At 30.3% G+C, this 18,846-nt stretch overlaps 1 protein-coding gene across 2 annotated transcripts in view; it reads left to right on the top strand.

Moving 5' to 3' along the window:
- Positions 1 to 1,266: 1,266 nt before the first annotated feature.
- The window catches only part of LOC148313866 (epidermal retinol dehydrogenase 2-like), a 40,297-nt gene continuing 22,717 nt past the window's right edge, over positions 1,267 to 18,846 (top strand). The window contains exon 1 of one of the 2 annotated variants that reach the window (XM_088278142.1): positions 1,267 to 1,530. In XM_088278142.1, the coding sequence (XP_088134268.1) occupies positions 1,502 to 1,530 (29 nt within the window). In that variant the 5' untranslated portion in view covers positions 1,267 to 1,501. Of the gene's footprint in view, positions 1,531 to 10,820; positions 11,026 to 18,846 lie in introns of those variants that run through there. The other variant, XM_088278132.1, reaches the window with a different exon arrangement.

Below are 18,846 nucleotides of genomic sequence, written 5' to 3'. Positions count from 1 at the left end.
TTGAAAGGTTACAGGTGAAATTTTTTTTTGTTTATTTCAATGTATGCAAAAATAATGAATTTCTTCGTGGGATATAGTTTCGTTCTTGATATGGGTAATTGATACAAAAATATATGCATACCATACAACTATTTTGTTCTTAGATATTTTAGTTTAGCAGTACATATTTTAGTATTTCAATGGTGATGAACGTTTTATATATATATATATATATATATATATATATATATATATATATATATATATATATATATATATATATATATATATATATATATATATATATATATATATATAAATACATAAAAAAATTATTTTTTCATTTTTTGACATCTCAACAAAGATGAAGAAGAATATAATATAACACTACTCAAATTCTTGGAAGTTCTACATATATGAACCAATTTAGAAACCTTGTTCTTGAATCACTACAATTTCACTAGAGACATCTATTGGTGAGATGTAAATAATGGGTAGAATTGGTGAATGTTACACGTGTGTAAAGTGATCACTTAAACCAGCCTATGACGGTCGTCAGCCCCGTAAATGCCCAGACTTCCATATTCTTCTTAATCTTTGTTGAGATGTCAAAAAATAATATGAAAATAATTCCTGTAATTGGAGATAATCCAGATTTTGTGAACAAGTATTTGGACACACTCAAAATGTTGTGTATATATATATATATATATATATATATATATATATATATATATATATATATATATATATATATATATATATATATATATATATATATATATATATATATATATATATATATATATATATATATATATATATATATATATATATATATATATATATATATATATTCTAAAAAATCAGGCGTGTAAAGATGTGTTACCTCTACGGCGGTTGGCCGGTGTTTCTTCATTTCTTCTTTCTTGCGTTGTAACGATTTAAAAATGTTAAGACTATATAATCGATCACTCTTAAACAAATTAAAACTTAAAAGATGGTTACTATAAAACAAGTAAAAAAATCAAAGAAGATCACTTATAAATAAGTAAAGACAGGAAGACGATCACTATCTAACAATTAACCGCCAGAATATGACATCTCTAAAATGTAAAAACTATATGATCAATCAATTACAATCAAAGGCAAGAAAATGGCCACTCATTTTCTACTTTACATTTTTTGTGTTGTTTACGCAAAAATAATATTGTTGATGTTACTATCGTCATATTATACCCATTTACATATTATATAGCCAGATCATTTCTAAAAATATCAATATCCAAACGCCACACAGTATCTAAAATACGCACATACAAAAAAAATCTCCCCTCCTTCGTATTAAATTAAGTACAGAAGTTTTGTACCCGAGCGTACATTACAAGGATTATTATATTTTTGTGTTAAAAATATGTATTTATAAAATAGTTTCCGTATGTCTGGCAGAGGGAGTTGACGACTCTTATTTAGTACTTAGTGTATATATTTATTGGTGTTTGGAGGAAAAAGGAAGTTCAAAATGGAGCAAGAAAGGAAGATCAAATCGAAGTAAGATTAATTATTTCATACTTTATTTTATCCTCTAACTATGGTGTGTTGGTTCAATATGTTTTATTGCTTTTGTTAGTTATGTGTCGTTGGGTTCTTGATCTTCTGAGATGCCATGAAATGGGAAATGTTTTTAAAAAGGTAAGAACAATGAACAATTTCAATCGCCCGCTGACGGCATCTTTTTAAAATTTTAATCAACATTTTTTTTTAAATAAGGAATTATTTGCAAACGTATCTTGATTTTTAATATGTGTCGTGTTATGTCTATCAATACTTAATATATTGGGATAGTAAAATCATAGTTTTTTATTCTTCAAAAAGTGTAATGAGTATCATTCTATCAAAATGACATTTAATGTTTCTTAACGATTTTTTAAAACTTTTTGTTTGCGCGATAACACTCTATTTTTATAAAAAAAAAGATAATCTAAGTTTCAATCCAATCATGGTCTACTCGTGTGTTAAGTGTCATATTTTTGAACTGCCCAATAAAAAATAAAATACACCATAGATAACTCATTTAATATTTCAGATATATATATATATATATATATATATATATATATATATATATATATATATATATATATATATATATATATATATATATATATATATATATATATATATATATATATATATATATATATATATATATATATATATATATATATATATATATATATATATATATATATATATATATATATATATATATATATATATATATATATATATATATATATATATATAAATATTTATATATATATGTATATATACATATATATATATATATTATATAAACTCATACACACATATACACATTGGCGTAAATATACATATAAAATATAAAAAGTGTAAAAGGCAGAAATTTAAGAACGTCAAGCACAGAAGAATGGATACAGTCCCCGATATACATTGTATGTACATAGGGGCATTCGTCCTTCTATGACTGTATTTAATTTATTTTATATCATTGATAATTAAATAACATTGATATGTTAGAAACAAAATATGTTCGGGAATACCCTTCGCAAATATACCAATCTGGGAGGAATAAAGTTTTAATCAATCAAAGCCATAAACCAATTAGTTTCAGTGAATATATTTGTAGGAAGAAAATATTTATTTTTGAATAAATATCATAAAACCATTTACGTCATGTTATGAAGTAAATATATGTAAATTTATTTTTCAGATTGAATGTCAAAGGAGTCATGTACTTAAATATATAGATTTAAAAAAAGGATAAAAAACGAACGTGATTGATCGGAAGCAGCTTTGCATTTTTATTAATTACACTGGCCAACAATTTACAAGTTTTATTTTGTAACTGGCATGAAAATACCTGAGCTTTATGCACTTTGCATAGCTGAATTAAAAAACGAAAGCAAAAAAAAAATTAGCACGTCAGATTTTTTAGTTATGGATATTTTTAATTCTGATATTGACTAAAGTTTACCTTATTACTTATGTGTACATATATATAAACATATAATGCTATCGTATTCAATATTAATAAGTTAATATATTTCCACTGTTACTCCATAATTACCAATGCTTTTTTTTAATCCTTGAGACCTTAGACTAAAACATGTCTAGATACCAACCATTATTACGGTTCCAACGTATGGGGTTCATACAAACAATAATATGACTGTAACATCAAAACTTGACGTGATACAAGCTTGTCACCATTTAGATTTTGAATAAGAACGATTAATTTATGTATTGATTTAAAATCAAACACAGATTTTTGAGTCTACTAAGTTGTATTTTATTAACAAAAACACATAAAAAATTATATTGTGACAATTGTTTCGCCTTGTTAGGGCATTATTTAGATTATTATTAGACATTCGTTTGATAATGCCCTAACAAGGCGAAACAATTGTCACAATATAATTTTTTATGTGTTTTTGTTAATAAAATAGAACTTAGTAGACTCAAAAATCTGTGTTTGATTTTAAATTAATACATAAATTAAAATGGAGTTCTACAAATTAAACGCCAAATCAATAAATAAATAAGAACGATTAACTTAGTCCAAAATCAGTCATCAAAATTTCAGTTACAAAATGATTGTTGGCCAGTGTTATGAATAGTTCCAACGTCAACTTTTGCAAACAACTTAGGCAAAAAAATATTTCAGTAATGAATTTTTAATTTGGACAATTATTTGAGTCTTATCACAAACTACGAATGTTTCAGATAAGATTTAATTTGTAGATTATATTATAAAAACATTTTATATCAAACTTGTGATAACGGAATCAAACAATCACTGTCAACTAAACGTTTTTAATATTCTTCATTGTATTTCTAGTCGTTGATTATTATTTTACCATATACGAATGCAGGATTATCAATCTTGTCTTCTATATATTTATATCTTAAGTGCAATATCTTTGATGTGATTATTTCTGTAATTGTTTTTTATTAATATTTTAGACTCTCGAAAGCGTCACGGGTTCGAGATTTCCTCTAATTTCCATTAAATTCAAGAAATATTTATTTTCAATTGGTCTGGCTGTTTGTGATGTTTTTTTCACATTAAATTTCCCTAGCCTTACTTTTCTACTTAGTAACCTAAAAATAAATAAAATGTTATCTCACACAATTGTTTTATTGTTATCCATGTAAAAAAAAGTAATTTTTCGTACGTTCAAAATCCTTAATATCATATACTTAGTATTAACCGGTTGCTTTAAAATTTCAACATAACGTTGCATTTGAATACGAACGTGTTTTTATATCTCTATAAAAATAAATACCTAATTTTCGTTTACTTAAAATCATAAATATCCTATAGTTATTTACCGATTGATTTTAAATATTGAAATAACGTTGAAATAAAATTCGTTTTATGTACCCGTAATAGTCACAAAAATAATTTTAGAAGAAAAAAAACATTTTTTACCGCAATGAGAGCAGTTGAAGGCATCAGCAATACTAGCTATACTAAACATTGATCATGGCGGAAAGCTTGCTCCTAAATTTTTTTTTTCTATTCAACCAGAGTAGTCAAAGCAAAGCGTGGCCTGGTACAGATAGTAATCAAATAGTTATTTTAATCCACGAAAACAAATACAAAGAATTTATCATATGAAAAATAATTATTTGTTTATTTGTTCATTTCGAGTTATATATCCCACTAAATGTGGAAAATTTGGACTTCTATCTATGGGCGGGACACTTTTATTTGTGGGCTTATCATTTTGTTTCCATAGACACTTATTTTTACTATAGTAAATGACATCAAATCAATCATCTCTTAAAATCTGATAAAAGGTATTAAAAATTATGTGATATTACGCACTTGACCTTTAGTCTAATTTATTTATACTGATAAATATTTCTTTGCAAATCGAGAAGTCATTCAAATAAAAAACAGAAATACTAATTTTGATTTGCGCAGTGAATTTATTTTTCTCATACAATTTTTGTATTTATTCATATCATGCTTGTTAGTAAAATTAGGGCCGATAATAATTAACTCAATCATTTTAATCGATTTACGATTTTTTGGTATTGATTTCATTTGTTCTTATTGAGTCAGGAGTCAGGACCATTGTCTCATATATAAAATTACGTAAGGCCCAGAATTCGTTAAATCGCTACATCATTTTCTTTAAACTTTTAATGTTGTATGTACCTTGTCCGCCTCCGTAGTGTAATGGTCTGTATGCTCGGCTACCGTTCTGGAGGTCCCGGGTTCGATTCCCAGGGGGGGTTTAATAAATATAAGTGATTTTTTCACTCTAATATTTATTCAATATTACACTGGACTGGTACCTGAAGTGGAGGGCTGATCACCTTTCCTTCATGTGTAATCGATCGAGGCACTGCGTTTATATGAAGCAGTGCCCTATGCACCATTGGGGTGCGGTAAGGGATTTAAAAAAAAAAGTACCTAATTCTGTCCATGTGACCGTATATCTGTGTGAGGGTGTTTGTTTTCGAATAAATGTTGTCCTGTATCTATTTTCGAAGGCCTGTAATCGCGTTTGTAATTAATATTTTGTTTATTATTTTGTATTTGTCGCCGTCGGTTTTCCTAATAAAAAACTACAAGTATAATGTTCAAACATATCCACCATACGCATATTATTTATTTATGCATCTAGGTACATTTACCCTTCAAAACGGCAAGATAATTACACGACTCGAGTATATGGTAGTACGACGGAGTTGGGAATATCGATTCCGTAAATAATCATATAGGTACATTTGCATTGACATCAGTACCGAGGGTCAGGTCAATTTCATCGTCATTCTCCGACTAAAATATTTAAGGCGACTCGACAGGTGAAAGTAAACTCGACGTACCTAATACTTACCTAGGATTAAAATAGTACCTAAACCTGAACTAAGTACTTTATATTCATGAATATCGTATAACAATAAGGTACCAGTAAACTCATGTCCCTCTTTTAACAAAATATAATGAAATAAAATAAATGTAACTATTATTTTGTTCACATCTCAACATGGATGAAGGAGAATATGGAAGTCTGGTCATTTGCAGGGCTTACGACCGTCATAGGCTGGTTTAAGTGATCTCGTTACACACGTGTAAGATTCACCAATTCTATCCATGATTGACAACCACACTACTCAAATTCTGGAAGTTCTATATGTATATGACCCAATTTCCCCGTAAATGCCCAGACTTCCATATCATTCTTCATCTTTCTTGAGATCTTCAAATATAACACCTATAATTGGAGATAATCCAGATTTGTGAACAAGTATTTAGACACACTCAAAATATTCCCTTTTTTAACATCAAAAAATTAACTAATCACCCCACTTCCCGTAGAGATAGGCAGTGAGGATGGAACGCCACACCTATCTGTCTTTTCAAACCATATTCGCCTCTTCCACATTTATGTATCTCCTCATCCATACCCGCCGATATATCTGACTCCTGACCTGACTACTTTCAATTTTAAGAACAAATACATGATTATGCCAAGTTTTCCTCAGTCTTCATTCGCCTCATAAAATTGTTTACCTTCTTCTTCACTCTCTTTACCACGCCCAAGTATTTGAAATACTTAACATTCCTCACCTTGCTGAATTTAATTCAATATTCTTAGCACAATTACCAAGTAGAAGAATTATCAGCCAACTAATTAAAACTTTTAGTTGTTTTACTTGATTGGAAGATATTGCTACATGGCTACATATTAAACCCCCAAGATATTTAAATAAATGAATTAATGAAAAAAATCAAAAATATGTTTTATAATCGCATAATAAATATAGTGAAAATTGGTTTGAAAATGTATGATGAGATGGCTGAATGTATGTAGAATATATATATATTATATATATATATATATATATATATATATATATATATATATATATATATATATATATATATATATATATTATATATATATATATATATATATATATATATATATATATATATATATATATATATATATATATATATATATATATATATATATATATATATATATATATATTATATATATATATATATATATATATTCAAACCCTTATCTGCACTCCAATGGTGCATAGGGCATTGCATCATATAAATTCACTGTTATTTTTATCGTTAACACATGAATGAAAGGTGAGCATTCCGCTTCAGGTACCAGTCCAGGGTTAGTATTGAATAAATATTAGAGTGAAAAAATCACGTATATTTATTTGAGCCCCCCCTGGGAATCGAACCCAGAACGGTGTTCATTGAACAAACATTTTGGAAAAAGGCATAAAATTTCTGCTCTAATAAATACAAATAAACACAGAAGTTATGTCAAAAATATAAATGTATTTAAAAATATGAAACGCTAAATGAATATATAATTCATAATGCGGTTGGAAAAAAGATACATACGTTAACGTATAGTTTATGATCTAATCATTATTAAAAACCACAAGTGAATTTACAAATGAAAGGTGTACTGTAATAATGACGCATATTTGTAATACACATTGTAATAATATTCTTACCAAATATATTACGCTATTAAGTAACGTTTGTTTAATAATAATTTTAACATAATATATACAAATGACCCTTAGTGCAAAATTCAGCGGGTATGTATAAGGAGATGCATGAACGTGGAAGAGCCGAAGAACGTTTGCAAAGACAGATTGCCGTGGCGTTCTATTCTCTCTGCCTACCCCTGTGGAAAAGCGGCGTGATGGTTAGCTAGTTAGTGATTACAGGCTTTGAAGACCTGTCATTGTATGGCTTAAATCATCGCTTTCTACGCGTCGCTTTTCTACTTATGGTTGATAACCACACTTCTCATTTTTTTGGAAATCATATATATTTTATATATCGCTCACTCCTTTCAAGAACGTCATAAATCAAAAAACTTGATTTTTCAGGAGAACGTTTTTAAAGTTCAAAATATAATACAATGTATTAAAAATAAATATCAAGCCACTTATTGAACTTTTTACTGTGCAACAGATATTTTTAGGTCGAACCTGAAGGTTTTTTCTCCATTTGAAAAATATTAAATATATTTTTAAAAAATAAGTAAACAATACCTTTTCTTCAAAATGCAAAAAAAACATTTTCTGCCCTGTAGCGGGTAAATATTAAGTTAAAAATATGCCGCTTTCGCTGGGATATAGTACATTTTCTAGGCATTCCGAAAACATGCATAACTGAAAATTGACGATTTTTGATTTATGACGTTCTTGAAAGGAGTGAGCGATATGTATATATATATATATATATATATATATATATATATATATATATATATATATATATATATATATATAAATATAAATATATATGTATATATATATATATATTTATATATATATTTATATATATATATATATATATATATATATATATATATATATATATATATATATATATATATATATATATATACCTGGTAGTGATTAGAGCATTGCATCATATAAACGCAGTGTTATCTTGATCGTTAACACGTGAAGGAAGGGTGATCAGCCCTCCGCTTCAGGTACCACTCCAGGGTAATATGTATTGAACAAACATTAGAATGAAAAAATCACTTACCATGTATTTATTTGACCCCCCCTCTGGGAATCTAACCCGGGACCTCCAATACGGTAGCTGAGCATGCTGACCATTACACTAGTGTGTGTTTGTTTATGTGTATGTACGAGTACATAGTCATATTACTTATTTTTTCACTATTCATCTTATTTTTACACCTGTTTTTACAATTTAAAATGATCACAATGAGCTGCATTCTTAAGTGTAATTTGTAATATTGTATAGTCACGTTCATGATATGCATATGGGAGACTATTTGTTTATATTTAAAATATGTGTTTATAAATGAAAGCATGTGCCATGAAATGTTGAGAAGTGAAACGTAAACAAAATTTTATAAATTGTCTTATGCAAAGTTCATTCAATGGCTGTAGAGATTGCCAATATGATTTATTTATTTATTTTAAAATACATTACATACATACGTCATATAGGAGTACCTATAAAATATTCCTGGTGAGTAATTTCCATTTCTCGATTTGGGACATGGGATTAAACTTTATAAAATAAAACAACTTTGTTTTCACCACTTTTTATTGGTAAACTTTATCCAACCGGTTTCGACAAGAACCTTGTCATCATCAAGGTTTACGTACTAAATTTTAAAACATTGAAATACTCAAGTATTTCAATGTTTGAAATTTATTACATAAACCCTGATGATGACAAGGTTCTTGTCGAAACCGGTTGGATAAAATGTACCAATAAAAAGTGGTTAAAAAAGTTGTTTTACTTTATTAAGTTTTTAAAATGTGCCACAAAGTATCTGCGAAAAACATTTAAGACATGGGATTTAAGTTGACAAGACTGAAAAACGAATAAAAAAGTTACAAAAAATTAAACAAAACTTACACAAAGCAAAATATAAAACAATAAACGGGCAAATAGGCATATTAAAAAATAGGCATATAAAAAATAGGCATATAAAAAATAGGCATATAAAAAATACGCATACAAAATATAAAACAATAAACGGGTAAAAAGGCATATAAAAAAACATCGGGTGAGAAGCATGTTTAGAGGAAATAAATAAGAAAATTTTATACCTAATCACTAACACAAATATCTTTCAATAAAGTGTTTTTTCAGTTAATTTATTATGGATCCCTGACTGGATTTTATTTTATGTATGTCAGCAGCTGGTTAATTTGGGTAAAGGCAGTGGCGTGCATTGAGTTTTTATTAAGGTTAGGCAGTACGGTTTGGTAAGGATAAGGCATAGTAGGCACTGGTCGTATTTCTATATGAACGCGAATAATCTATGGTAAGCACTGCTTTTCTGCCTACATGGAATGCACGCCCCTGGGTATGGGCAATATATTGCGAGGATGTTACTCTAAACTTAGATGTGTTTAACGCCTCACATGTATTTTGTTATTATTTGTATGTCCTCGTGTATTATAATGATGAATTTCTCTGTTGAAATAAATATTTTTACGTGCGTATACGAGTCATGTCGCTCACTCCTTTCAACAACGTCATAAATAAAAAAAATTGATTTTTTAGGAGATCGTTTTTAAAGTTTAAAAATGTAATGAAATGTATAAAAAATAAATATCAAGCCACTTATTGAACTTTTTACTGTGAAACAGATCTTTTTAGGTGAAAACTGAATGTTTTTTCTCCATTTGAAAAATATTTACTATAGTTAAAAAAATAATTAAACAATACATTTTCTTCAAAATGCAAAAACAATACTTTCTGCCCTATAGCGGGTAAATATTAATTTAAAAATATGCCGCTTTTGCTGGGATAAAGTACATTTTCTGGGAATTCCGAAAACATGCGAAACTGAAAATTGACGATTTTTGATATTTGACGTTGTTTAAAGGAGTGAGCGATGTGTCACTGGGTACGTTGAACAAGTGTGTTCGTGTGTTCAAGTGTGTTCCTCTTATCGATCTACGAGTATATAGCAGAACATTATATGACACTCTAAATACACGGAGAAGTAGTGATTCCCACTATTTCTCCATTCAATGGCCTTAGAGATTTTTTAGCAAATCGAGTTCCAATATGAAAACAATTTTACGTGCGAATACGAGTTATGTGTCACTGGGTACGTTGTACAAGTATATTAGTTTAAATTCCTCTCATCGATCTTTATAACATAACATTATATGGCCCTCTACGTACTTGCACGAGTGGGAATCGCCAGTTTTACAGTGAGAACGTTGAATCCGAGCGGCTTTTTCCATTCCGCGCGTATTCAGGCACCAATTCTCCCATTCTCCAGTCGGGTTCCGACGGCCGACTGAGTCACCGGCCAGTATATCGCGCTGGACGCGACGCATCGCTTGTGCCGTTTCGCTGCAGACTTGTTGATATCGTTTGATTGGCCGTTGATTAGTGCAGACTGTGTGATATTGAAATATGGGCACCGAGACGAGCATCAGGACTAACGACTCACTAATGAATAAGAAAACGGACACTTTTGGAGTGTAAGTTTGCTTGAATTTATTTCTCTGGATAATTTGCTATTTGTTTTGTTTTTTGTCCGCCTCCGTAGTGCGCTCGTAGTGGTCAGCGCGCTCGGCTACCGTTGTGGAGGTCCCGGGTTCGATTCCCAGAGGGGGGTCTAATAAATATAAGGGGTCTAATAAAATATATCACGCCGCTTCACGCAGGAGTAGGCAGAGATAATAGAACGCCGCGCCACTCTGTCTTTGCGAACATTATTCGCCTCTTCTACGTTCATTCATCTCCTCATACATACCCGCCGATTATTTCCACTCTTAACCTAACTGCTTTCAAGGATTTGACATACAATTGTAAATAAGAAATTTAAAAAATATATATATATTCGTAATTAAATAAATAAATACTCGCAAGCAAATTGAAAATTAAAATGCCACCCAAAATTTCTAAATTAAAGATCTCAGAAAAAGGCTCTCCAGCATCCTCAGCTCCTCAGTCTCCGCAGCCATTATCGGCTGAGATAAGCAACGCTATATCTGTCCTCCAATTGGAAGTCCAGAAGATGGCCGAGATGGCGGAGAGAAATAGGGAAGACATTTTAAACAAAATTAATATCTTTCAACAAATGTATATGGATATCCTAACGAAGGTAACGGAAGTCAGCGATAGAATCTCAGCCGTCGAGTTTGAAAACCAAGAACTTAAAGCAAGATTGGCCCACGTTGAAGAAAGATGTGACGCCAGATTATCACGTATAGAACGGGATGAGAATCGTCGGGAACAATTTCTGCGTTCTAACAATATAGAAATATCCGGGTTTCCAGAATCAACCAAAGAGGATCCGATGGAAATCGCATTTAAAATATGCGGCGCATTAAATATTGAAGTCAAAGCTTCTGATATTGAGTCTTCACACCGAGTGAGAAAATTCCAACCCTCAAGTAAGCCTAAAAACTTGATCGTTAGAATTAAAGAATCGAAAACGAAATATCAACTGGTCACTTCGAGCCGTAAAAAAAAGGGCCTATCTTACGCCGAACTGGGGCTCCCAGGTTCTGGCAAAATTTATATAAATAATCATCTTACCCTCTTCAATAAACAGTTGTTGAGGAGGTGCAGGGATGCAGCTCAAAAAGCAAATTTTAAGTATATTTGGGAAAAAAATGGTGAAGTATTTGCAAGAAAGAACGACACTTCTCCATTTTTTAAAATATCTTCCGAAGACGAAATTAAAAAAATATTTCGTGATCACTAAATTTCTGTATTTCTTTTTAATAGCTTTTTATTATGTATTACTATTCGCCTCAATTATTGTAATAGCATTGCAAATTCCTATCTATCCTATACACTTCCTTCCCTCTCACACAAGCTTCCCTTTCTTACACCCTGCAACCCATTTACTTTTTACCATTACACTTATTTTAATGTTAATTTGGGTGCTCAGTCTCATTCTTTTCATAACTAAATTTATTTCTGTAAAGTTATTCTGTTTTGATATAGAGTCAAAATGGAATTACTCACCTAATTCATCAATATTTTACATTTCCAGCGTCAAAGATTTCATCGACTTTGCGTATATTATTGTTTTGTATTTACCTTGCTTTTCTTCACAGGCGCGAGTGACCTAAAAATTTACTATCAAAATTCACGCGGGCTTCGAGGGAAAACTCACGAATGCCAACTAAATATTTTGAATAGTGATTATGATGTTATATGTTTCACGGAAACTTGGTTATTGGATGGTATTCATAATAGCGAACTCTTTGATTCAAGATATTGTGTATTTAGAAGAGATCGTGACTACGCTAATCTTAATTGTAAACTTGGTGGTGGTGTTCTAATCGCAACTCACAATAGACTCAACGCAACATCAAACGTTGTCTGGAATTCCGCAGCTGAAGATATTTGGGTTTCATTTGATATTAACTCCAATAAAAAAATCCACATTTGCTGTTCATATCACCCTCAGGGACGTAATTATACCTCAAGTCTTGTAGCGCATCTCAACAGTGTAGAAACTGCACTTTCTGACAAACCTTATGATATTCTTCTTTTGCTAGGTGACTATAACCTACCTAAAATTGACTGGATTTTGGATGAGGGTAGTAATTCACTCTCACCTACAAATTATGATTCGGATACTAGTAGACTACTTGTGGAATTCTTAGCTTTACACGGTTTACTACAATTTAATAATGAACGCAACAGACTTAATAGGATTTTAGATCTCGTTATGACTAATTTTATCCACTGCCTTACATCTCATTGCACGCATCCGATTGTTCCCGAAGACAGCCACCACAAATCTCTAATAATTGACTTTCAACTTTCATTCTTGAATCCCACAAGATGTCTGAAGCCAAACGCAAGAGAAGTCCAGCTATTCCACAAGGCTGATTATTCCAAAATGAAAGAGGACCTCGCTCAAGTAAATTGGGATCTTGAATTCCATGATATGAACGTAAATGATTCTACGGATAAATTCTATAACATTATTTATAATATAATTGAATTACGTGTCCCTAAAAAAATAGTTTTTAGCCCTAATCAATACCCCCCTTGGTATAGCAAAGCCCTAATAAAGATATTGAAAGAAAAATCTAAATTCCATAAAAAATGGAAGAAATTTAAACAAGTTGAAGATTTTCAAACTTTTTCCCTCTTAAGATCTCGTCAAAAAACCGTTCATAAAATATGTTACGAAAAATATATTGAAAGTGTGGAAGAAACCTTGAAAACAAACCCAAAAATTTTGTGGTCATTTTCTAAATACAAAAGATGTAACAACTCTAATCTACCGTCGTCAATGCATTTAAACAATGTATCTTCCTGTGACGGTTTATCCATATCAAATCAATTTAACGATTATTTTAAGTCCGTTTTTGTACCTGACTCTTCTGGCAGTACATCATGTATGGCGCCTCCTCAAACTAATGATAACGAAACAAGCACTTCATTGAATATAATTGACTTTGATCGACCTACTGTCCTTAAATACCTTAGTAATATTGATGTCAATAAGGGTCCTGGTTCAGACAGTATTCACCCTTTGCTTATTAAACATTGTGCTGTGGAACTTTCCATTCCGCTCTCCAAGTTGTATACACAATCTTTTAGAGAGGGATGTTTTCCCTCCGTGTGGAAGAGAGCACTCATTACTCCTATCCACAAAGGTGGTGACCGATCCGATATCAGTAATTATAGACCGATATCCAAACTTCCACTTTTTGGAAAAACTATGGAAAAAATTGTCACGGATAAAATCAACCCAGTAATAAGAAATGACATTATATTGAACCAACACGGATTCTTAAGAGGCAGGTCGATTGAGTCAAATTTGCTTGAGTTCAATCATTTCATACTATCGGCCATGGAAGAGGGCTACCAGGTGGACGCCATATATACTGATTTTGCCAAGGCCTTCGACAAAATAAATCACAATGTCTTGATTCGTAAGATTCGCGAAATGGGTATTCATGGTGATCTTCTTAGATGGCTCATTTCTTATGTTGAAAATAGAAGCCAAGCGGTAGCGGTTCTAGGATTTACTTCTAATTACATTATGATTCCTTCTGGGGTTCCCCAAGGATCCCACCTGGGCCCATTATTATTTTTAATATACATAAACGATATTAACAAATATATCAATCAAAATTTTCTCATGTTTGCTGACGATACCAAGTTATTTATACGAGTCAAGTCTTTAGACGATTGTTCAATGTTGCAAAACGATCTCGATAATCTAGTGTCTTATTGTAATCTTAATCAGCTTTTTCTGAATGTCAATAAATGTTTTAGCATTACGTTCACAAGAAAAAAAAATAAAATTATGTTTGATTATGAAATTAACAATAGTCGGCTGACCAGGAAAACTGAATTAAGAGACCTTGGTGTTATAATGGACGAGAAACTTTTGTTTTCTTCACATATTGAAGCCTGCGTTAATAAGGCCTACAGAAACTTAGGTTTTATTTTTCGAACCACTAAACCATTTAAAAATACATCATCTCTTGTAACTTTATATAACGCTTATGTTCGTAGTCACCTCGAATTCGCCTCAGTCGTTTGGAACCCTCAGTACGCTATATATATAGCTCAACTTGATCGTATTCAAAATAAATTTCTAAAAATGATGGATGGTAAGCTTCATTTAAGTTTCAACTCTTATGAAGAATCTTTAGCCTTCCATAAATTATCTTCACTTAGTAAACGTAGGAATATATCAGATTTATGTTTTTTGTATAAAGTTATAAATAATATGACTGAGAGCCCTTATCTTCTTGCGCAGATACCTTTTCACTGTCCAATTAGAATCAATAGGCATAGTCATACCTTTTATAATCCAGCACCAACAAAGAACTATACAAAAAATTCCTTTATTTATCGAAGTTGTGGAAAATTTAATGAATGTTGTACCGACCTTGATATGTTCTACTCCAATCTTTTAAAATTTAAAGCTAAATTGTTCGAAATCTTATAAACCTAAAAAAGTAATTCTATTCCCTGTCCTTTCCTTTTCTTTCTTTCCTATCACTGCCATCTCCTTTTCTCTTTATCCCATCCTTGTCTCATGTCTCTTCCTTTATATAGACCTCTCTTATGTATAGTTGTGAAGAACTATAATTGGTACTCATGATTTTATTTTTTGTATTCTGTATGTATCATATATTGTAACTGTTGTTCTTCCTTCCAATAAAATAAAAAAAAAAAAAAAAAAAAAAGTGATTTTTTCACTCTAATATTTATTCAATATTACCCTGGACTGGTACCTGAAGCGGAGGGCTTATCACCTTTCCTTCATGTTTTAACGATCAAGATAACACTGCGTTTATATGATGCAGTGCCCTATGCACCATTGGGGTGCGGATAAGGGTTCGAATGAATTAATTACAATATTTTGAGTGTGTCCAAATACAAAAAGAAAGACAGAGTGGTATGGCGTTCTATTCTCTCTACGGGAAACGGCGTGATGGTTAGATAGTTAGTATAAATGTATTTATTTATTAAACTTTTTGAACATAATATTTGTATATTGGTGGGAGTTATCACTATGAAGCAATAACTTCCAACTATACAAAAACAGACTAGTGATTACTGGCTAATGTTTGAAATTTATAAAACTATTTGAATTTATTGTACAAATCTTGCATATACCATATGTAAGTTGAAAGGATATAAAAAACAGGAATTACATAAGTATATTCCAAATCTAAATCCAACAATTTGAATACCAAGACAAACATTGCGGTGCCCTATGCACCACTTTGGTGCAAACAGAGTCAAAGAAGAATCAACAATCCAGTTTCTGCCAGTGTCAAGTTTTATTTTTATTTACAGTCAAAATCATTAAATTAAAATTTTCAGTAATATAAAATAGTATTAAATCATATTACATTATCATATTTAATCATATTTATTGATTCGGCATTAACCTTGTGGAATGACATGATTATTTTATTAAAATTAAGCACTTGAATAATCTACTTTATTGAGTTTTATTTATATTTACGACTAGTTTCGAAAACGACAATTGTTTTCATCTTCTGGTACAAATTAAAACCAACGAATAAAAATATATTTAGGTGTATATTAACCTATATAATTATTAACCTATATATAAAAATATATATAGGTTAATAAATATAGGGAGGGGGGGTTAAGGAACAACATTTTTTGTAAAAGGAAACATTGATAATAATGGTGACGTATTTTGAAACAGTATATTATTAATTATTGTTTTATCTGAATTTAAATATTTATGCATTTCTAAATTTTCTAAATTATTCATGACTTGACCTTTATTTGTAACAGAGTGTAATAATTTAAGTGTATGAGAGTGAAATGAGTGGTTAGTTTCCATGATATGATTTGCAAATTTCAATGAAAGAAAGAAATAATAGAAGATGAAAACAATTCGCTCACTCCTTTCAAGAACGTCATAAATCAAAAATCGTAAATTTTCAGTTGTGTATGTTTTCGGAATGCCCAGAAAATGTACTATATCCCAGCAAAAGAGGCATATTTTTAACTAAATATTTACCCGCTACAGGGCAGAAAGTGTTGTTTTTGAATTTTGAAGAAAAGATATTGTTTAATTATTTTTTTTAATATACCAAATATTTTTCAAATGGAGAAAAATCCTTCAGGTTTTACCTTAAAAGATCTGTTGCACAGTAAATAGTTCAATAAGTGGCTTGATATTTATTTTTAATACATTGTATTATATTTTAAAACTTTAAAAACGTTCTCTTGAAAAATCAAGTTTTTTTTATTTATGACGTTCTTGAAAGGAGTGAGCGAATTGTCGTTTTCGAAACTAGTCGTAAATAAAAATAAAACTCGATAAAGTGGATTATTCAAGTATTTAATTTTAATAAAAAATCATATTACAGTTTAATCGCGTTTAGCTTTATCAAGAGATTATGTCCGCAATTCTAGAAAATAAATTGTAATGTTCTTAAACTCTCCTTTTCTTTAATCTTTAGTCCGCTTCCTTAGTGTAATGATCAGCACGCTCGGCTTCCGTTCTGGAGGTCCTGGGTTCGATTCCCAAGGGGGATAATATACGAGTAAATATATGTAATTTTTCACTTTGATATTTATTCAATATTACCCTGGAATGGTACCTGAAGCGGAGGGCTGATCACCTTTCCTTCAAGTGTTAACTATCAAGATAACACTGCGTTTATATTATGGTGTGGCCTTAAAACTATTGGGATGCGGGCAAGGGTTTGTAACAGAATTCTAATTAAAATGAAGTTGCTCTCTTCACGAAGTAAGCCGATGATACATCATCGTTTTATTTTATATACTGCAAGCAATAAACTTCAAACTTTATTGCATGAAGCGAGATTGTCTTTATGCGTTATTTCTCGGAACTGCATATAATTATAATAAAATACGACTTAACGACATGATCAAGTTTTGTTGTAATCAATATCCTCAGATCAATTTAGAAACCATTTTGTAAGCGTTATTTATAGTTCTTTCATGAAGACCTACGCCCTTGATAAAGTATTTACGAAAATGGCGCTGCACAAATTATCCAAATTTATTATTCATTTCAGGGTAATATTAATTAAATATTAGAGTGATAAAATAATATTTATTTTACCCCCCCTGGGAATCGAACCCAGGATCTCCAGAACGGTAACCGAGCGTGCTGAACATTACACCACGGAGGCGAAGGATTTCATAACCTACTATTCCTAAGCAGTACGGTCATTCAAACTGAGCACCTTCACTAACGTCAGCTGTATCCATTATATACCATATCATATATCCTTCTTGGATCATTTATCATGGATCCATATTTTATATATATTTTAAATAACATTTTTAATCTTTCATGAACTCTTTTCTTTTCAAACCCATATCATTATTAAGAAAATTTGATACTTATTTTTATACGATCTCACATTTTATGCACCGATAAATTATTGCCCATTTAAAAAATAGGTAATAACATTTTGAATTTTAAATAAATAAAGGACGTTTTAATGATTCTAACATTGATAATATTTTTATTTATAGTCATCATTTTTAAAAATTATGAATATTTGAAACGTCTAGCCATAGGTTTATCGTCATATGATATTATTACGACCGTTGGCGGCAACCTAACCGCGCAAAAAAAACTATCAACGACAATAAATCCATTTAATTATCGATGATAAGTATTTGTATATGCTGAATCTCTAAAGGATAAATAAAAGTTATGAGATCATTTGATCTGAATTATACTAATACTGTCAAAATATAATCATAAAATATATAAAAATATAAACTCGTCAGTTGTCTTTGTAATAAATTAAATGATTGCCATGAATCAATTTTCTTATTTC

This window comes from Brachycentrus maculatus, unplaced genomic scaffold (assembly GCF_059751285.1).
Source record: "Brachycentrus maculatus isolate JH-2025_06_01 unplaced genomic scaffold, ASM5975128v1 h1tg000005l, whole genome shotgun sequence".
Taxonomy (NCBI): Eukaryota; Metazoa; Arthropoda; class Insecta; order Trichoptera; family Brachycentridae; genus Brachycentrus; species Brachycentrus maculatus.
This window is presented reverse-complemented; position numbering and strand designations above follow the sequence as displayed.